The 21,939-nt window shown below is 45.2% G+C and overlaps 1 protein-coding gene across 1 annotated transcript; it reads left to right on the forward strand.

The window, feature by feature from the left end:
• The first annotated feature begins 1,647 nt into the window (after positions 1-1,647).
• LOC137364001 (probable G-protein coupled receptor 139) lies at positions 1,648-21,492 on the forward strand. The gene is made up of 2 exons (XM_068027494.1): positions 1,648-1,786; positions 20,549-21,492. The coding sequence occupies exons 1-2, from the start codon at positions 1,648-1,650 to the stop codon at positions 21,490-21,492; spliced, it is 1,083 nt and encodes a 360-aa protein (XP_067883595.1).
• Positions 21,493-21,939: the final 447 nt, after the last annotated feature.

Genomic DNA, 21,939 nt, shown 5'->3' on the forward strand with positions numbered 1-21,939 from the left:
GTCTGTTTGCAACCTTGGTGTCTTCTTTGATCACGAAATGTTCTTCCAACCACATAGTCATGTCCTGACGACAACTACCTATTTCCACCTCAGTAGAAGAGCGCGACTTCACCTCGGTCTGAGATCATCTTCTGCTGGACATCAGTCTGCGATATCAGCATTCCTCTAATCCTGGCTTGTTTTGCATCATTAATTTTCGTCATTGCACCATTGGCAGCCAGGCCTTCAGCTGCCTCGGCTCAAAGCTCTGGAATACCCACCCTTATGCATTTTTTTCATTGTTTCATGGGATGTGGGCGTCGCTGGCAAGGCCAGAATTTGTTGCCTATCCATAATGGCCTTTGACAACTGAGTGGCTTGCTTGAGCATTTCAGAGGGCAGTTAAGAGTCAACCACATTACTGTGGGTCACATGTAGGCCAGACCAGGCAAGAACAGCATATTTCCTTGCCTGACGGACTTTAGTCAAAAATTGTTTACAAAAGTTTCATGGCACCATCAGTGAGACTAGCTTTCAATTCCAAGTTGTATTCTTATTTGAATTGATTAATTATATTTAAATTCCTACCATCTGCTATGGTGAGACTTGAACACAAGGAATTAGCCTGGGCCTGTGGATTACTAGTTCAGTGACATTAATACTACGCCACTGGCACTGCCTCTCTGCCACTCTTTCCTCCAAAAAGACACTATTTCGAACCTTCCTCCTTGACCAAGCTATTGCTCATCTGACCGAATATCTCATATTGGGTTCTTCTGCGACTTTCGGAACTCTTTGCCTCAGAAGGTGGTGGAGGCGGGGTCATTGAATATTTTTAAGGCCGATGCAGAAAGATTCTTGTTAGGCAAGTGAATCAAGGGTTATCGGGGTAGATGGGAGTCTGGAATTCTAAACACAAACAGATCAGCCATCATCTGTTTGAATGGCAGAGCAAGCTCGAGGGGCCAAAACGCCTACTTCACTTGTTAATTCGTATGTTCGGATAATGCTCCTGTGAAGCAACATGAAATGTCTTATTACATTAAAGGCAGTGTACAACTATAAGTTGTTGTTCTCGAAGTTTGCCAGGCATGAATTGTCATTAACATATCTTTGCTCCGTGCCCTTTATTTTTTCATGTTTTTCAAGCCACTAGTAGTTTCGTCCTGGGTTCTGAACTGTAGAAATTGCACCACTGGCAGCGTTTGACTGAGTGGCCAGTAATTACGGGGTTTACTCCAGCTCTCTATTTTTTTAAAAACTGTGTCGAACATTTAAACCCACCAGTCCCCTCTCTCCACTCCCATATCCGTGGATGATTGAATGATTCTGGACACTGCCTCCACTAAGTCCGCCATTCCTTGCCTCAGCAACCCTCATAGCATCCAGATCGGGTAAATGTTCTACTTTATTGTTGGACAAAAAGTTTTCGATTGAAAGGAGTTAACTGAATCTGTTTGTTCAGTGACTCTAATTAATGCCAGTCTGCATCAAGCCTAATTATTCACTGGAGGGTTTCCCTCTTCTATTAATAAGGGACTCAGTTCAGTGTCTCATTACGTCGTGCCAGAGGGAGCAGCACTCCTGGCACTAACAGGGATCATTGGCTCCAGAGAGAGGGAGAATAACGTTCAGAAACTGATAACAATAGATTGGAATGTTAGAACAATGGACAGGAGTTTATTTTCCAATATTTACATTCTTTCGACATATTATGATTCGTTATCATTAGCTGCTTGGATCTATTACATACTTCTGTTTGTTCAATACATTTACTATCCCATGCTGGCTATTATTGGTGTCGCTGGTAAATGTCTCTGTCTGTTTTTTAATTCTATAAACCATGTTTAACTGCATTACTGTTCTTATCATTTACTCTGCCTTCCTTGTTGCTGTTGTTATTCCTGGTGAATCTCTATCTCCAGCTATCAGCTCTCTAAACCATGCCTGACTGTCATACAGTTCTTGTGATTTACTCTCTCATTGTTGCTGCTCCTGGTAACTCTTTATTTCCAGCTACGGGATCTGTAAACCCTGTTTCACTGCAATAATGTTGCCGTAATTTACAACTGCGAAGACTGAAGCCAGTCGTATCAGTCTCTGTGAGAAACTCTGCCCCTATCCTTGATCGACTTACCCCTCCCTGACCAATGTCCGAGGCTGAGCCAGTCTGTTTGCGTTCTATTTAACCCTGAGTTGAGTTCCAAATCCATATTTTCTCCATCGCCAATCCTGCGTATTTCCTTCCATGTAATATTGCCTATCTCCGGCTCTGCCTCAGCCCATCTGCTGCATCAACCCTTACATGTGCCTTTGTTAAATCCACACTTGACTATTTCCTTCTATCCTGGTCACTCTCGCAGTTTTAATCCTCAACATACCACAGACCATACAGACCTCTGCTGCCTGCATCCTAACTCACATCAATTCCTGATCACCCATTACCCCTGTGCTCAAATCGGCTCCCGCTCTGGAAGCACCTTAATTTTAAAATTGCCAATCTGGTGTTTGAAAGCCTTCCAATTAGTCCCATTTCCCGCTCCATTTTCCATATTCCTGCAAATCTTTTGCCTTCAAGTCTTTTTCCAGATCCTTTTGAATGTGAATTTATTTTCCTCTCTTTCCGACCCTGACTGTGATTTTCAGCTCGACAGCACTACTGGAAGCTTGGATCAATGAAATAGTGCGAGATGAGCCTTCGGCCATTTCCACCGTGGCCCTTTTAAAAGCGTTTTTTTCCCCATTTCCCTCTTTCCTGGCTGTGATATTTGGCTCTACAGCGCCGCTGGTGTGGACACTACGGAAGCTGTGCATGTCCACTGACCGCCTGTGTTAGTCACACTCAGCTGACCATACATTCAGCAGCACGCGGAACTCTCTCCAGTGATGTTTAAGAGGACCGGTCATTCAATGTACAGGTGATGGGCCTTTGACTTACGTCTGCTATTATAAAGTTAGTGGAAATGCTGTGGATGGTTTTCTGTAGGTTGTGCTGTGAGCTGCTGCAGACATTGAGGGAGGCCAGAGGATTTGTTGACCCAAATCTGGACGAGATATAGAGACTGTATTTGGACTGTCTCTGGGTCTGTAAACTCACCAACACAAGAAGCATAGGCTGAAGAGAGGAATGTCTGCAATTAGAAAGGGGGGGGGGGGGGTGCGGGCTCTGTCCTCCCCACCCCGAGTTTTCCAAGAGAACTTTTTCTATCTACACCTAACCCAGGAGCAGTGCGTGACGTGACTCCAATTCAACAAGGAGGTGGTCACAGAGCTGAGGACGGAGGTGCCAGAGGCCGTAAAGGTCACAGTTACATTGATTTTCTATGCATCCGGATCTTTGCAGGCAAGATCAAGTGGCATATCCAACATAGATTCTTAGACAGCGATATCATCATAGAGTCATTTACGACATAAATGGAGGCCACTCGGCCCATAGAGTCTATGTTGGCTTTCTGTCGAGCCTCAGTCAGTACTACTCCCCCGCTAAATCTCCATAGCCTTGCAAGTTCACTTCCTTCAAGGCCCCGTCCAGATTCCTTTTAACATAATTGATTTGTCTCTGCTTCCACCAGCCTCATTGACACCAAGATCCAGGTCATTACTATCCGCTGTGTAAAACAGTTCTTCTTCATATTCCCCCTCCATCACTTACAAAAAACTTCAATCAGTTAATGCGAACAGCTCTTCCTTGTCGAACGTTGCTAAACCTATCAATCTCGTGAGGGGTCTGGACAGTGGAGATCGGAAGAAGCTGTTCCCACTCGTGAACGGATTAAGAACTAGTGAACACAGATTTAATGTATTTGATAAAAGCAGCAATGGTAACATGAGAAAAACGTTTTCACTCAGCGAGCGAATGAGATCTGGAATGCACTGCCAGAGAGCGCGCTGGAGGTAGGTCCTCTTGAGGTTTCGAAAGGTAATTGCACAGTTACCTGGAAAGGAAAAATGTACAGTGTTATGGTGAAAAGACAGGGAAATGGTACTAAGTAAATTGCTCATTCAGAAAGCCAGTGAATATACAATGGGCTGCATGGCCTCCTTCTGTGCTGCATCATCTCGTGATTCTCTATGATTCTGCCATAATCTTGCACACTTCTAATAAATCTCCTCTCAATCTCCGTTGCTCCGGGAGAAGAACGCTGGCTTTTCCAACCTAGCCTTTTAACTAAGCTTTCCCAACCACCCCCACCCCCCCACCCCGCCCCCACCACCACACTCTGCATCCCTGGAACTATTCAGATAAATCTCCTCTGCACCCTCTCAAGGATTCTTACATCCTTCCGAAAGTGAGGTGACCATAAATGGATGCAATACTCCACTTGGGGTCTCGCCAGAGTTGCATAAAGATTCAGCATAACATCCCTGCTTCTGCACATTATGCCTGCATTTGAGAAGCCGAAGATCCCGGATGCTGAATAATAATTCTCTCACTGCGAAGGTGAGTTTCAGTTTAAAATAACTTACCTTTTGTCTCGGCGGACACGGGGACTGCTGGGTAAGTAAACTTATATATTCGGGCAGTGGCGAAACCCGAAACACTACATCTGCAGTGTCTCCTACCCATCCTCCTCCTAAAACAAATAAAAGGACTGTTGCGTAGAGGGTTTGGTAAGGTAAGGTTTTCCTTTTTTTAAATCTCTGTTGTCAATTTAGTGCAGAGGGGATGGAAGCTAGGCAGTTGCATGCTCCTCTTGCATGATGTGGGAGGTGAGGGTCACCACTGGTGTCCCTGCTGACGTCACCTGTGAGAAGTGCACCCAACTCCAGCTCCTCACAGACCGTGTTAGGGAACTGAAGCTGTAGTTGGATGAACTTAGGATCATTAAGGATGCTGAGCGGGTGATAGAGAGCAGTTATAGGGAAGTAGTGACACCTAAGTTACAGGATAAAGGTAGCTGGATGACCGTCAGGGGAGGGAAAGGGAAAAGGCGCACAGTGCAGTGATCCCCTGTGGCCGCCCCAATCAATAATAAGTATACAGTTTTGGATACAGTTGCGGGGGACGACCTACCAGGGGAAATCCACAGTGGCCAGGCCTCTGGCGCTGAGACTGGCCCAGTGGCTCAGAAGGGAATGGGGGAGAATAGGAGAGCGATAGTGATAGGAGATTCAGTGGTTAGAGGAACAGACAGGACATTCTGTGTGAGCAAACGCGACTCCCTGATGGTATGTTGCCTCGCGGGTGCCAGGGTCAGGGATGTCTCGGATAGAGTCTACAGGATTCTTAAGGGGGAGGGGGAGCATCCAGAGGTCGTGGTACATATCGGTACCAATGACACAGCGAGGAAAAGGGATGAGGACCTGAAAAGCGAATGTAGGGAGTTAGGTTGGAAGCTGAAAGGCAGGACGAGCAGAGTAGTATTCTCAGGATTGCTACCGATGCCGCGTGCCAGTGAGGCGAGAAACAGGGAGCGAGTGCAGCTGAACACGTGGCGACAGAACAGGAACAGGAGGGAGGGATTCAGATACGTAGATCATTAGGATACCTTCTGGGTAAGGTGGGACCTGTACAAGAAGGACGGGTTGCATCTGAACTGGAGGGGCACCAATATCCTGGGCGGGAGGTTTGCAAGAGCTCTTTGGGGGGGTTGAAACTCGTTTGGCAGGGGGATGGGAACCGGAGCTGCAGATCAATGGATGGGCTAGCTGTTGAACAGGCGGATACCGAGTGCAGAGAGTCTGTGAGGAAGGTGAGACAGTTGACAGGGCAAAGTTGCAGCCAGTATGATGGGTTGAAGTGTGTCTATTTGAACGCAAGAAGTGCCAGGAATAAGGGTGATGAACTTGGAGCATGGATCAGTACTTGGAGCTATGATGTTGTGGCCATTACGGAGACGTGGATATCACAGGGTCAGGAATGGATGTTGGATGTTCCGGGGTTTAGATGTTTCAAAAGGAATAGGAAGTGAGGTAAAAAAGGTGGTGGAGTGGCATTGCTAATCAGGGATAGTATCACAGTTGCAGAAAGGGAGGTCGTCGAAGAGGGTTTGTCTACTGAGTCATTATGGGTGGAAGTCAGGAACAGGAAAGGAACAGTCACTTTGTTGGTAGTTTTTTATAGACCCCCCAATAGCAACAAAGACAGGGAGGAACAGATTGGGAGGCAGATTTTGGAAAGGTACAGAAGTAACAGGGTTGTTGTCATGGGTGACTTCAACTTCCCTAATATTGATTGGAACCTGCTTAGTGCAAATAGTTTGGATGGAGCAGTTTTGTCAGGTATGTCCAGGAAGGTTTCCTGACTCAGTATGTAGATAGGCCGACTAGAGGGGGGACTATGTAGGACTTGGTGCTTGGCAACGAACCAGGCTAGGTGGCAGATCTCTCGGTGGGAGAGCATTTCGGTGATAGTGATCACAACTCCCTGACCTTTATTATAGTCATGGAGAGGGACAGGAGCAGACGGGATGGAAAAATATTTAATTGGGGGAGGGGGAAGTACAATGTTATTAGGCAGGAACTGGGGAGCATAAATTGGGAACAGATGTTCTCAGGGAAATGCACGACAGAAATGTGGAGGTTGTTTAGTGAGCACTTGCTGCGACTGCTGGATAGGTTTGTCCCGATGAGGCAGGGAAGGGATGGTAGGGTGAAGGAACCTTGGATGACAAGAGATGTGGAACAGCTTGTCAAGAGGAAGAAGGAAGCTTACTTAAGGTTGAGGAAGGAAGGATCAGACAGGGCTCTCGTGGGTTACCAGGTAGCCAGGAAGGAACTGAAGAATGGACTTCGGAGAACTAGAAGGGGACATGAAAAAGTCTTGGCGGGTAGGATTGAGGAAAATCCCAAGGCGTTCTACACTTATGTGAGGAACAAGAGGATGGCCAGAGTGAGGGTAGGGCCGATCAGGGATAGTGGAGGGAAGTTGTGCCTGGAGTCGGAGGAGATAAGGGAGGTCCTAAATGAATACTTTGCTTCAGTATTCACTAGTGAGAGGGACCTTGTCGTTAGTGAGGACAGCGTGGAACAGGCTGATATGGTCGAACAGGTTGTGGTTAAGAGGGAGGCTGTGCTGGAAATTATGAATGATATGAGGACAGATAAGTCCCCAGGGCCAGACGGGATATACACAAGGAAATTACGGGAAGCGAGGGAAGAGATTGCTGCGCCTTTGGCGATGTTCTTTGCATCTTCACTGTCCACTGGAGTAGTACCGGATAATTGGAGGGTGGCAAATGTTGCTCCCTTATTCAAGAAAGGGAATTGAGATAACCCTGGGAATTATAGACCAGTCAGTCTTACGTCGGTAGTGGGCAAATTATTGGAGAGGATTCTGAGAGACAGGATTTATGATTATTTGGAAAAGCATGGTTTGATTAGGGACAGTCAGCATGACTTTCTAAGGGGCAGGTCATGCCTCACAAGCCGTATCGAATTCTTTGAAGATGTGACAAAACACATTGATGAAGGAAGAGCAGTGGATGTGGTGTATATGGATTTTAGCAAGGCGTTTGATCAGGTTCCCCATGGTAGGTTCATTCAGAACGTAAGGAGGCATGGGATTCAGACAAAGCTAGCTGTCTGGATACAAAATTGGCTGGCCCATAGAAGTCAGAAAGTGGTCGTAGATGGAAAGTATTCAGCATGGAGCTCGGTGACCAGTGGTGTTCCACAAGGATCTGTTCTGGGACCTCTGCTCTTTGTGATTTTTATAAATGACTTTGATGAGGAAGGGGAAGGCTGGGTTAGCAACTTAGAAGATAACACGAAGGTTGCTGGAGTTGTGGATAGTGTGGAAGGCTATTGTAGGTTGCAACGTGACATTGACAGGATGCAGAGCTAGGCTGAGCGGTAGCAGATGGAGTTCAACCTGGAAAAGTGTGAACTGATTCATTTTGGAAGGTCAAATTTGAATGTGGAATACAGGCTTAAAGACAGGATTCTTGGGAGTGTGGAGGAACAGAAGGAATCTTGGGGTCCATGCCCATAGATGGCTCAAAGTTGCCACTCAAGTTGATAGGGTTGTTAAGAAGGCGTATGGTGTGTTGGCTTTCATTAACAGGGAGATTGCGTTTAAGAGCTGCGAGGTTATGCTGCAGGTCAATAAGGCCGTGGTTCAACCACACTTGGAATATTGTGTTCAGTTCTGGTCGCCTCATTATAGGAAGGATGTGGAAGCTTTAGAGAGGGTGCAGAGGAGATTTTCCAGGATGCTGCCTGGACTGGAGGGCATGTCCTACGAAGAAAGATTGAAGAAGCTAGTGCTTTTCTCATTGGAGCGAAGAAGGATGAGAGGTGACTTGATAGGGGGGTACAAGATGATGAGAGGCATAGATAGAGTGGACAGCCAGAGACGTTTTCCCAGGGTGGAAAGTGCTATCACCAGGGGGCATAATTTTAAGGTGATTGGAGGAAGGTTTCGGGGAGATTTCAGAGGTAGGTTCTTTACACAGAGAGTGGTGGGAGCGTGGAATGCGCTGCCAGCGGTGGTCGTTGAAGCCGATACATTAGGGACATTTAAGCGACTCTTGGATAGGTACATGGATGATAGCAGAATGAAGGGTAGGTAGTTAGTTTGATCTTCGAGTAGGTTAAAGGTTCGGCACAACATTGTGGGCTGAAGGGTCTGTTCTGTACTGTTCTATGTTCCATGTTCTATGTTCAGTATGTCTTGCCACCTTCAAAGATGTATGTACATGTACCCACAGGCCTTTCTGTCCCTGCACACTCTTTAGAACAGTGCCATTAAGTCTCTAGCCTCACCCTATCCTTTCTGCCAAAATGCATCACCTCACACTCCTCTGTTTTAAATTCCATGAACCATTTCTCTGCCAATTCTCCGAGCTTATCTATGTCCTTTTGCAGGCGGTTTGTATCATTCTCTCTGTTTGTCAATCCTTCAAGTATAGGAAAAAAGGCACATTTTGAGATTCTGCTCTGAATTCCACTATCCAAGATATTTATATATATCAACAAAGAAAAAGCAGTGGTCTCAGTACTGATCTTGGGGAACGCCATTGTCCACCATTCTCCAGTTTTAAAAATAACTATTTAACACATTTCTCTTTTTCTGCCCTTAATCCATTTTGATACACTAGGACATTGGCCTTCCCAATCTGAGGCTCACATTTGGTGCCATGTCAAACACTTTTGTTTCGAAATCAATATAAACAGCATCCAGCGCATTCCTTTCATAAAGCTTCACTGTTACATCATCAGAAAATTCAATGACATTAGTAAAGCATGATTTGCCTTTTGAAAAATCCGTTTTGACAATTCTTAATTAACTCAAACCTCTCCAAGTGTATGTTGATCTTTTTCCCCGTAATGATTGTTCCTAAAACCGTATTTACCACTGACGTTAAGCTCACCTGTGTGTCGCCCTGATAATTCCGAGAGGTGAAGGTGGCCATCTATGTCATAATCTTCTCCCTCAGCAGGGAGAAGCGGGATGAGAGGTTCCGTGGCTTTGTCAGGATAGCGGGATCCCAGATGGTTCAGGTGGCTCTGCGGGTTCCCCGTGTCAACGGGGAGAGTTGCAGGAGCTGAAAACAACTCTCACTCCATTAATGTGCAGTTGGTGTGTAACCATGCCTACTACATCATGTTGGTGAATGCCCACTACCCTTGGGGCAGCTACGATACCTTCATTCTGAAGCAGTTTGGAGAGTGCAGCGATAGTCATGACCAGAGCACAATGTGTGGCCTAGCTGTGTAGTGAGTAGGGAGAAAGGGCAAGAGATCAAGAGTGATTGGGAATTCTATGGTTAGGAGAACAGATAGGTGTTTATGTGGTCGCAGATGTAATTCCAGGATGGCATGCTGTGTCCCTGGTGCAAGGGTCATGGATATCACCGGGGGGCTACAGGGAATTCTGGAGGGCGAGGATGCACAGCCAGTGGTCGTGCTCCACATTGGTACCAATGATAGAGGAAGAAAGAGGGATGAGACCCTGCAGGCTGAGTTCAGGGAGTTCAGAACGAGATTCGCAAGCAGGATTACAAAGGTAGTAATCGCTGGATTACTCCCAAGGTCATGTGATAGTGAGTGTAGAAAAGGGAAAATACAGCAGAAGAATGCGTGGTTGGATAGATGGCGCAGGAGGAATGGCTTCAGATTTCTGGGACAGCAGGACCGGTTCTGGGGAAGATGGGGCTTGTACAAGCCGGGCGTTCTGTACCTGAACAGGACTGGGACAAATATCCTTGCCAGAAGGTTTGCTTGTGCTGTTGGTGATGGTTTAAACTAGCTTGGCATGGGGCTGGGAAGCTGAGCACATTCGTAGACAGTACAATTTCAGGGCAGGGAACAGGAGACAGGATATTTGCAAGTGACTCTGAAAGACCGAAGAAGCAAAGGTTAAAAAGTGCGCAGCACAGGAATTTGGCAGTGTCAATGGCTATTTATTTAAATGCAAGGAATAAAGTAAATATAACCGGTGAGCTGAGGACACATATGGACAAGTGGCAAATTGATATCGTTGCTACAACGGAAACTTGGCTAAAGGAGAGCAGGAATGGGAGCTCAACATCCCCGGATATAGAGATTTCAGGCAGGATAGAGAGGTAGATTAGAAAGGAGGGGTGTAGCATTATTAGTTACGGAATCAATAACAGCTGTGAGGAGGTATGATATGCTAAATGAATCATCAAATGAGGCCATATGGGTGGAGCTCAAAAATAAAAAGGGGCAGCCACACTACTTCAAGTGTCCAATGTAGACCCATAAACAGTGAGAAGGAGGTAGAAGAAGAAATATGTCGGCACATTACGAAGTGCAAAATCTATTTGGGAATTAATAGTTGTGGATTTTAACAACTCCAATATTAACTGGGATACAAACAGTACGAAGGGCACAGAGGAAACAAAATTCTTGAATTATGTTCAAGAGGACTTTTTTTTAGCAAGCACGGAACTAACCCAACGAGAGGGAATGCAATTCTAGATTTAATATTCAGTAATGATGCTGGGCAAGGGGAGGAAGTAACAGTGGGTGGCCATTTAAGAGATATTGAGAACAATACAGTTAGTTTTAGCATCATCATGGGAAATGACAAAGATAAAACAGAAGTAAAAATTCTAAATTGGGGGAAGGCAAATTTTAAGAAACTGAAAGGTGACCTGGCGAAAGTAGACTGGATACAGTTATTTGAAGGAGCATTTAGTTGCAAACCAGTGGGAGGCATTTAAAAACGAAATTCAACAGGCACAGTGTAGGCAAGTCCCTAAAGCGTGGCACTGGCAAATTTTGAACTCCCTGGTTATCTAGAAGCTTACAGGGTAAGTTAAAGTTGAAAAAGAAGGCATATGATGATCACAAACAACTTGATTCTTTTAAAATCTTTGAGGAGTATGGAAAGTGCAGGGGTGAAGTCACAAAGGAAATTGGAAAAGCAAAGTGAGGGCATAAAAATTATTCGCAGGTAATATCAAGGAAATCCCAAAGATGTTTCATCAGTATATTACGAGCAAGAGGATAACTTAGGAAATGGTCGGGCCTATCAGAGATGTACAAGTGAGCTTATGTGCAGATGCAGAAGATGTGGGCAGGATCTTAATGAGTTTTTGTCTCTTTTTTGGCAAAGAAGAGGGATGATGCAGACGTTGTAGGGGTGGAGGGGTGTGAAATATTACAGAGGAAGTACAAACAGCAAAGAACAGTACCGCACAGGAACAGGCCATTCGCCCCTCCAAACCTGCGCCGATCTTGATGCCTGCCTAAACTAACACCTTCTACACTTCCGGGGCCCATATCCCTCTATTCCCTTCCTATTCATGTATTTAAAGTACTAGAGGGTCTGACATCCTTGAAAGTGGATAAAACGCCAGTACCGGATGGATTGCATCCACGATTGTTAAAGGGCACCAGGGAGGAAATGATGTGCGCGCTGATGATCATCTTCAAATCCTCACTCGATATAGGAGAGGTACATATTGATTGGAAGTCTGAGAAAATTGTACCAATATTTAAAAAGGGTGTGATGGATAGGCCAAATAATTATAATCCGTTCAGTCTGACCTTGGTGGTGGGTTAATTGTTAGAATGTATTCTGAGGGACAGGATAAACTGCCAGTTAGAAAGGCACGGATTAATCAGGGATAGTCGGCATGGATTTGTAAAGGGAAGGTCATGTCTTACGACCTTAATTGAGTTTTTTGAGGCAGTCACAAGAAGGCGTGAAGAGAGTAGTACAGTGGATGTAGTCTACATGGACGTTAGTAAGGCATTTGTGAAGTTCCCACATGGCAAACTGGTCAGTAAGACGAAGGCCCATGGGATACAGGGCAATGTGGCAGGTTGGATCCAGAATTAGCTCAGGGACAGGAAACAAAGGGTAGTGGTCGACGGATGGATTTGTGAATGGAAACCTGTTTCCACTGGCGTTCCACAGGGCTCAGTGTTGGGACCCTTGCTGTTTGTGGTATATATTAGCGATTTGGAATTAAATGTGAGAGGCGTGATTGGGAAATTTGCTGATCACACACAAATTGGTCAGGTAGTTGAAAGTGAAGGTGACAGCTGTAGACTCCATACTGGTGTCAAAGGTTTGGTTGAGTGGGAAGAAGAGTGGTAAATGGAATTTAATTCAGATAAGTGTGAGGTAATGCATTTGGGGAAGGCAAATAAAGCACGGGAATGCACAATAAATGGGAGGATAGTGAGAGCGGTAGAAGAAGTGAGAGACCTTGGAATGTCTGACAAAAGGTCCCTGAAGGTGACAGGACAGATAGTTAAAATAGTGAAGAAGGCATACGTAATACTTTCCTTTATTGGCCGAGGTATAGAATTCAAAAGCTGGGATGTAATGTTGGAACTGTATAAAACGCTGGTTAGACCACAGATGGAGAATTGCGGACAGTTATGGTCACCACATTATAGAAAGGACATAATTGCACTGGAGACAGAACAGAGGAGATTTAAAAATATGTTGCCAGGGCTCGAAAGTTGTAGCTATGAAGAACGATTGGACAGGTTAGGGTTATTTTCCTTAGGGCAGAGGAGGCTGAGAGGTGACGTAGTTGAGGTGCACAAAATTATGAGGAACCTAAATAGAGTAGACAGGAAGTACCTGTTTCCCCTAGCAGAGATATCAATTACCAGGGGGCAGATGAAAGGAGTTTTATAGAATGATTAGAAGGGACATGAGGAAAACCTTTTTCACCCAGAACGTGGTGGATGTCTTGAATTTTCTGCGAGGAACTGTGCTGAAGGTAGAAACCCTCAATTATTTTAAAATGTACCTGGTCATGTAACTGAAGTTCTGTAACCTACATGGCTCTGGACCAAGTGCTGGAAGTTAGGATTAGATTGGGTGGCTAGTTTCTATTTTTTTTTCTTCCAGGCCAACATAGACACGAAGGTCTGACTGGCCACCTTCTGGGCCGTAATGCTTCTATGGTTCTATGGTTCCATGGTTCTTTCTATGGGAGCCGGAGGAACCAGTTGTCGCAGTCCAAGTAGGTACTAACGGCATAGGTAAAACTAGAAAAGAGGTTCTGCGTAGACTGCCTGAGGAGTTAGCGCCAAATTGAAGAGTAGAAACTGAAGGGTAATAACCTCTGGAGTATTAACTGAGCAAAGTCCATTTGGCAGAGGGCACATAAGATTCCTGAAATGAATACGTGGCTCAAAGACTGGTGCGGGTGAGGTGGGTTTTGGTTCCTGGGGCACTGGCACCAGTACTGGGGGAAGTGGGTCCTGTACTACTGGGACGGTCTGCACGGAAATCGTGCTGGAACCAGTCTTGTAGCAAACTGTATAACTGGCTAAATAGAGAGGGTTTTCAACTAAAAAAGGGGTTTGAGGGATCATGCCTTAGTAGATGTAGCAAATCAAGGGGTAGAGCCAAGACAAGAGAGCAGAACAGTAACATGGGAAATGAAGGTCGGAGAATGGTAAAAACGGACAGAACGAAAGAAACCTAAGAACATACCAACAGTCAAGACTAGATGCTACACAGATAACAAAAAAGACCAAAATAAAGGCTCTGTATCTGAATGCACATAGCAATCACAACATCGTAGACAAACTGATAGTGAGCAATGAAGTAAATACATATTATCTGATGGGTAATTCAGAGAAATGGCTGCAGGATGACGAGGAATGGGTCCTCGATATTGAGGGGCATATAACATTCAAGGAGAATAGGAAGCTAGGTCAATGTGGAGGGGTAGCACTGATAACCTAAGATGGCATCGCTGCAATAGTTAGAGATGACATTGGTTGAGGATATAAGAATGCAGAATCGATTTGGGTAGAGATGAGGAATAGTAGGGGAAAGAACTCAATTGTGCGAGTGGTCTACAGCCCTCCTAACAGTACCTACAGTGTCGGACGAAGTATTGACGAAGAAATAGAGGGTGCTTGTGACAAAGGGACAAGAACAATCCTGGGTGATTTTAATCTACACATAAACTGGAAAAAATCAGATTGGCAATGGTAGCCTAGATGAAGAGTTAATAGAATGCTTTAGAGATAGTTCCTAAAGCAGCACGTTTTGGAACCAACCAAAGAGCAAGTTTATTCGACTTGGTATTGTGTAAAGCGACACAATTCATTAATGAGTTCAGAGTAAAGACACCTCTAGGTAACAGCCACCATGATATGATTGAATTTTACATCCAGTTTTAAAGAGATAGGAGTGGGTCGAATGCTGGTATTTTACAGTTAACTAAGAGAAATTATGTGATATGATAGTTGAGCTAGCTGATGTGAACTGGGTTACTAGACTAGGAGATAGATCAATAGAGAAGCAGTGGCAGACATTTAAGGGGATATTTCAGAAAATGCAGAATAAGTATATTCCTACTATAAAGGAAAAATGTAAGGCGAGGACCCACCTTCCATGTTTAACTAAAGAAGTTCAGGAAAGCATCAAACTTAAGGAAAGGTATACAATTGTGCAAAGATGTCTGTCAGGTCAGCTGATTGGTCAGAATAACGAGAACGGCAGAGAATGACTAAAAGGTTAATCAGGAGAAAGAAGGTACAGTTTGAGAGGGAACTAGCTAGAAATGTAAAAACGGATAGCAAGAGTATCTGCAGGTATTTAAAAAGGAACAGAATAAGTAAAGTGAGTGTTGGTTCTCCAGAGAGTGAGAATGTGGAGTTAATATTAGATAATGCGGATGAAATGAACAAACATTTTGCTTCTGTCTTCACTATAGAGGGTACGAAAAACATTCCAGTAATCGCTGTAAGCCTGGAGACGGAAGGAAGTGAGGAACTTAGTGAAATTACAATCACCAGAGAAGCGGAGCTGACCAAACTAACGGACCTGCTGGCTCACTAGTCCCCGGATCCTGATGGGCTTCATCCTAGGTCTTAAAAGAGGTAGCCAGTGGGGTCGTAGATACGTTGGAGTTATTTTGTTTTTCAAAATTCGTTGTTTCTGGAAAGGTTCCATCTGACTCAAAAGTAGCAAATATAACCTCTCTATTCAAGAAGTGGGGGAGAGAGAAAACAGATAGCTATGGACCAGTTGGCTCGACGTCTGTCTTGGATATGTGTTAGAATCGATTATTAAGGAGGCTACATCTGTGCACTTAGAAATTACAAGGTAATTGGAAAAGTCAGCATGGATTTGTGAAAGGAAAATCATGTTTAACCAATTTATTGGATTTCCTTGAAGGAGTAACATGCGCTGTGGATAAAGGGCAACCCGTTGACGTATTGTACCAGAATTTCCAGAAGGCACTTGAAAAAGTGTCACATAAAGTGTTATTGCGCAAAGTAGGAGCTCATGGTGAAGGGGGTAACATGTTAACATTATAGAAGATTGGCTGGCTGGCAGAAGACAGAGAGTATGCATAGGTGGGTCAGAGAATCACAGCACTGAAACAGTCCCTTCGGCCCACCGAGTCTGTGCTGACCATCAACCACCCATTTCTACTAATCCTACATTCGCTGCCAGATCCCCACCTTTCCTCCGACCTACCTACCTACACTAGGTGCAATTAACAATGGACAATTCATCTATCAACCTACAAGTCTTTGGCTGTGGGAGAAAACCAGAGCACCTATCAGAAATCCACGCGGGAACAGGGAGAGCTTGCAAACTCCGCTCAGAAAGTACCCAGAACCGAACGCGGGTTGCTGGAGTTGTGAGTCTGTAGTGCTAACCACTGTGCCACTGTCCCACCTTTCCTGATTGGCAGCATGCGATGGCTAGAGTCTGACAGGGGTCTGTGCAGGGGCCTCAATTTTTTACAATTTATATCAATGACATAGATGAGGGGAAAGAAGGCCTGTTAGCTAAATTTGAAGATGGCACAAAGATAGGTAGAAAAGTATGAGCTGAAGAGGACATAAGGAGGTCGCAGAACCATATAAATAGGGGGAGTGAGTGGGAAAAAATCTGGCAGATAGAGTGTAATGTGGGTAAATGTGAATTTGATCATTTTGACAGGAAGAATCAAAAAGCAGAGTATTTCTTAAACGGGGAACCACTGAATAGTAAAATAAAAGCAAAATACTGCGGATGCTGGAAATCTGAAAAAAAAACAAGAAATGCTGGATTCACTCAGCAGGTCTGGCAGCATCTGTGGAAAGAGAAGCAGAGTTAACGTTTCGGGTCAGTGACCCTTCTTCGGAACCACTGAATAGTGCTGAGGTGCAGAGGGATCTAGGCGTTGTACTGCAGGAGTCACAAAAGATTATTATGCAGATACAGCAAGTAATAAAGAAGGCTAATGGGATGGTATCATTTATTACGAGAGGAATTGAAAATAAAAGAAAGGATATTATGCTTCAGTTATACAGGGCATTGGTGAGACCACATCTCGAATACTGTGTGCGGCTTTGGTCCCCTTATTTAAGGAAGGATGTGCTGTATTGGAGGCGATTCAGAGGAGGATTACTAGATTGATACCTATAATAAGTGGTTTGTCTTCTGAGGAAAGGTTGGATAGATTGGGTTTGTTTTCACTGGGGTTAGAAAAGTGGGGGACATTTGATAAAAGTTTATAAGTTCCTGCAAGGTCATGACAAGGAGGATGTGGCGGCGATGTTTCATCTTGTGGGTGAGTACAAAACTGGGGGGCACAGTTTGTCAATTCGGGGTCGCCCTTTCAGGACGGAGACGAGGATCTTTTATTTCTCTAAGAGGGCTGTGCGACTTTTGAATTCTCTGCCTCATAAATTGATGGATTCGGAGCCATTGAATATTTTTAAGGTAGGTGTAGATACATTCTTGTGAGGCAATGGAATCAAAGATTATCGGGGTAGATGCGAGTGTGGAATTCGAGTCAGATGCAGATCAGCATGATCCTACTGAATGGAGGAGCAGGCTCGGTGGGTTCAATGGCCGACTTCGGCTCTTAATTTTTTATCTGTGTATGGTCATGTGGGATCTGCAGACATTCACTCCGAAGTCCATCACTTCTTCTACAGCTCTTAGTATTCTCCCATTAAATTTGTATTCCTTGGCCTTGCTTGACTTCCCCAAATGCATCACCTCACACTTCTCCGAGTTGAATTCCATTTGACACTTTTCCACCCACCTGACCAGTCCATTGATACATTCCTGCAGTCTTCACCTATGCTCTTCGCTATCAACCACATGACCATCTTTTGATGCATCTGCAAACTTCTTGATCATGCCCCCTACACTTATATCCAAATCGTTATTTCTACCACAAAAAGCAGAGGATCCAATTCTGAGCATTGCGGACCGCTGCTGGAAAGAGCCTGCCAGTCTCAAAAAAACACCTGCCTACACTTAAACTTTGTTCCCTGCCACTGAGCGAATCTTGTAACCACCTTTCTGCATTTCCCTGGACCGCATGGGGTTTTATTTTGTTAATTAGTCTGCCATTTGGGTGCTTGTCAAAACCCTTGCTAAAATCTATGCAGACAACAACAACACACTACCCTCATCTTTCTTCCTTTTTACTTCTTCAATAAATGTAATCAAGTTGCTCAGACAAAATATTCCCTTACTGAATCCATACTGGCTGTCCTTGATCAATTCGTGCTCTCTAAGTTACAGTTTATCCGGTCTCTCAGAATAGATTCCAATAATTTGCCCCCTACTGACGTTAGCCTGACTGGCCGATAATTATTTGGTCTATCTTTCGCTTCCTTTTTAAACAAACATGCAATGTTTGCTGTTCTCCAATCCTCTGGCACCACACCTGTATCCAGTGAGTACTGGAAAATGATGGACACACTCGCTGCTATTTCCGCCCTGGCTTTCTTTTACAACCTAGGGTACATTACATCCAGCCTTGGTGATTTATACATTTTCAAGAGTATCAATCCCATTAATACTTCCTTTCTTCCTATCTTTATCACAGTCATACTTCACACCCTTTTCCTGAACTACAATGTCTGAATCATCCCCCTCTTCTGTGAAGACAGATGTAACTGAAAAGTCACCTCCTTTTTGACGGAGAGGGAACTAACAGAAAGCAGGCTTCCCTGCTGTTTTTTTTCCTTCTTTTTTTGCAGCTTGGCTTTTTGTAGATTTTTTTTGCTGGATTTTTCGAAGAGTGGAGTCTTTTTTTTATTTTTTTGTTCTTTATGAAATGGTCTCAGAGAGAGAGCTGTGAAGGGTCAGACAGGTTGTGGCATCTTCTAGGCAGGTGTGACTTCCGAAATGGATGTTCTCTGAATTGCTTCAGTTCCAAATTCTGCAGGCTCTTGGACAATCTGTACCACATGATCTCCCTCCCCCATTTTAGCAAGTGGAACATAAAAGTACAACGTAAAACATGCTAAAGAAAATGCTGGTTGACGTTAATGCTCAAGTTCATCAAAGAAAAGTTACAGACAGTTTGCATCTATTCACAACATTCAGCCCCGACAGATAGGCTCCCTTTTTGGACTTTAATGCGCCCTACTCCTGCCTTAGTTTTCCTCTTATTCTTAATGTTTAGAGGAAACATCTTTGTGTTCACCTTGATTTTTCTTGTCAATATTCTTTCATGTTATCACTTTGCTTTTCTAATTTCCTTTTTGATTTTCCCCCTCCACTCTATGTACTCCTCCCAGCTTTCTGAAGTATTGAGCTCTCGGTGAAGGACATAAGCTTTTCCTTTCTGTCTTATCTTACCTGGTAAGTTCCTTGACATCCATGGAGCTCCAGATATGGCCATCCACCGTTTTTTCTTTCTGGCAACATGTTTACTTGGAACCCCACGAATCTCCCCTTTGAATGTCCCCACTGCTCTGACACTGATTTACCTTCAACGACCTGTTTCCAGTCCACTTTCGCTACCCTCTGCTACCTGCAGGCCTTGGGAACCCTGCTCTAATTACCTGGGGTCAATGGCACCTGCAACAGGCCTTTCCCAAACCTGGTGTGGTGCTAGCATTATCCCACACTCCCTGATTGGCTGCACATACCCCACACTTATCTGGCATCCAAGACTCTAGCCATGACCCCAGTCCCAGCTCCGTGCCTTACTGGCAGCGCCCCCACACACTGACTGGCACCAGCATCCTCGCCACAATTACCTGAGGTTCAGGGATTCAGCGATGGTCTTGATCCCAGTTATGGTGTGTTCCTGGCAATGACCCCACCCAGCCCCCCGCTCCCCCCACCCCGCCATTCGCTGATTGGATGAAGCAACCCCGTCACACATACCTTGGGACCGGGGTCTAGCGATGCTCCTCGCCCCAGGCCTGGTGCATTACTGGCAGTGGCCCTACTCCTTGACTGGGCCCGGCGTCCTCGCCATAATTATCTGGGGTCTAAGGCTGCAGCCATGGTCCTGCACCCAGGCCTGGTGTAGTACTGGCAGTTTCACTGTTCCCGGTGGTATTGCCAATGCTACTGTGCTGCTAGCCGTCTGATTGTTCAGCAGCTTCGCCAAGCGAGATCCCCATTCTTAAAGGGGTGCAGACAACGGCGCCAGGCAGTTAATCGCCCGAGCGCCATTGAATTACGCCTGCTATTGTCTCTAAATTGCCAAGATGTGATTTCACTCATCAGGAACCCCTCTGGCTCCACTAAATTCAGCTCCTTGACTCCAGATGAAATCCCTGTCATTGGCACAATAATTAGTTACATACTGAATGTGGTAACAAATTATGGTTTTACTCCCAAACTTTGTATCGTTTCCTGATAATTTCCCCTGATTACTGTTAACTTAGTGACGATTGAGATTATTTGTTTCATTGACTTTTCAGTGGATTCATTTCCAACTATTGCTTTGAAATAATTGAATTCCGTGATGCCTGTCACTGGTGAGGGAATCTCTCAGCCTCAGTGCTGCAGATGCTGCAAATCTGAAGTACAAACAAAATATTCTGGAAATATTCAGCTGATCTGGTAGCATCTGTGGACAGAGCAACAGAGTTAGTGTTTCAGGTTGGTAATCCTTCATCAGAACTGGGAGAGATTAGAGATGGAACTGTTTGTAAACCAGAGAGGGAAAGGAGGAATGGAAAGGATTCTGAACAACATTGAGTTTCACAATTTCAGTATCATCCTTTTGTCAATGAATCTCTCATGCCTTCCACTGTGTTACAGTCCATTCCATTTGTTGTTTCATGTACGATCGTTTCAGTACATCAGTGGATACAGGAACACAATTGTAAATATCAATAAGTAATCAATCAAACTGGTAACGTTGCTCCCAGCCTGATATATAATTTCCCTCTTTATTTCCCTTCCTCACAGTTAACTTGCTGACGATTGGGATCCTGTCTCGGGGAAAGTGCGGTCTCTCCAAATGTGTCACTCGCTACCTGGTGGCCATGGCAGCGGCAGATCTACTGGTCATTATCCTCGACCTGATTTTGAGGCACATTCCCATTGTTTACAAGGAACAGTTTCAGTTTCTGTATGACATCCCCATGTGTAATGTCCACGCCGTCCTGCTTTATGCAGCCACAGACTGTTCTGTCTGGTTCACCGTCACTTTCACCTTTGATCGATTTGTGGCCATTTGTTGCCAGAAGCTGAAAAGTAAATATTGCAGAGAGAAAACAGCGGCAGTGGTCCTAGGAACAGTGACTGTGCTGAGCTGTCTAAAGAACATCTTCTGGTATTTTATGTTAACAGGTGGGTATTGGCTGCAGAACATCCCTTGGTTCTGTGCAGTCACACCGGATATTGCATTCTCTGTGGCCTGGGGAACAATCGAGTTCCTCCATTACATTTTGACCCCGGGGGTCCCATTTGTGGTGATTCTGCTTCTCAATGCTTTCACCGTCAGACACATTTTAGTGAGCAGCAGATCACGCAGGAGACTCCGGGTTCACAGAAGTGGGGACAGCCGCAGAGACCCAGAAATAGAGAGCCGCAGGAAATCCATCATTTTGCTGTTAGTTATCTCGGGAAATTTCATCCTGTTATGGACAGTGCTGCTGGTGTATTCGATATGGCAGCGGATGGATTGCTTGGGGTATTTGTCCGTAATTCTACCTCTATTTCAGAGGGAATTGGCCTTCATGCTGCAGCTCCTGAGTTGCTGCACAAACACTGCGATCTATGCCGTGACCCAGACACAGTTCCGAGAGCAGTTGAAGAATGTGCTGTGCTACCCCTTTACTCGAATTTCCAGCAGCTGGAGGGCGCAGCCTGACGCTGAGATTACCGGGCGAGGGATGGCCTTTCGCTAAGGTGACTGAGTGGGGACAGGGCCAATCGTCATGGTGACAGACTCGGGGATGGTGCCTGTGGTTATGGTGACAGAGGGGGATGGGCCTATCAATATGGTAGCGGAACAGGGCCAGGGTCTGTTGCTATGTTGACAAGGTGGCGACAGAGACTCTCGCCATTGTGACCGAGTGGGAGCGGCTGCAGTCGCCATAGTGGCAAAGAGGCGAGCGTAGCCTGTCCCTCGGTTGATAGGGGAGTGAGGCGGGAGCCTGTTTCCGAGGTGATGAGGGTATTGGGCCATTTGTTATTAGGGCGACTGGGGAATGAATCGGGGCCTATTTCCAAGCTGACTCGAGTGGAAATGGCGCATACTACTGGGGGATTAGGCGGCGGAGCCAGTTTCCCAGGGTAACGGGGTGTTGGGGCGCAGCTTGTGCCACAGTTACGGGGAAGTGTAAAGGGCGCCT

This window comes from Heterodontus francisci, unplaced genomic scaffold, assembly GCF_036365525.1.
Source record: "Heterodontus francisci isolate sHetFra1 unplaced genomic scaffold, sHetFra1.hap1 HAP1_SCAFFOLD_507, whole genome shotgun sequence".
NCBI classification, from domain to species: Eukaryota; Metazoa; Chordata; class Chondrichthyes; order Heterodontiformes; family Heterodontidae; genus Heterodontus; species Heterodontus francisci.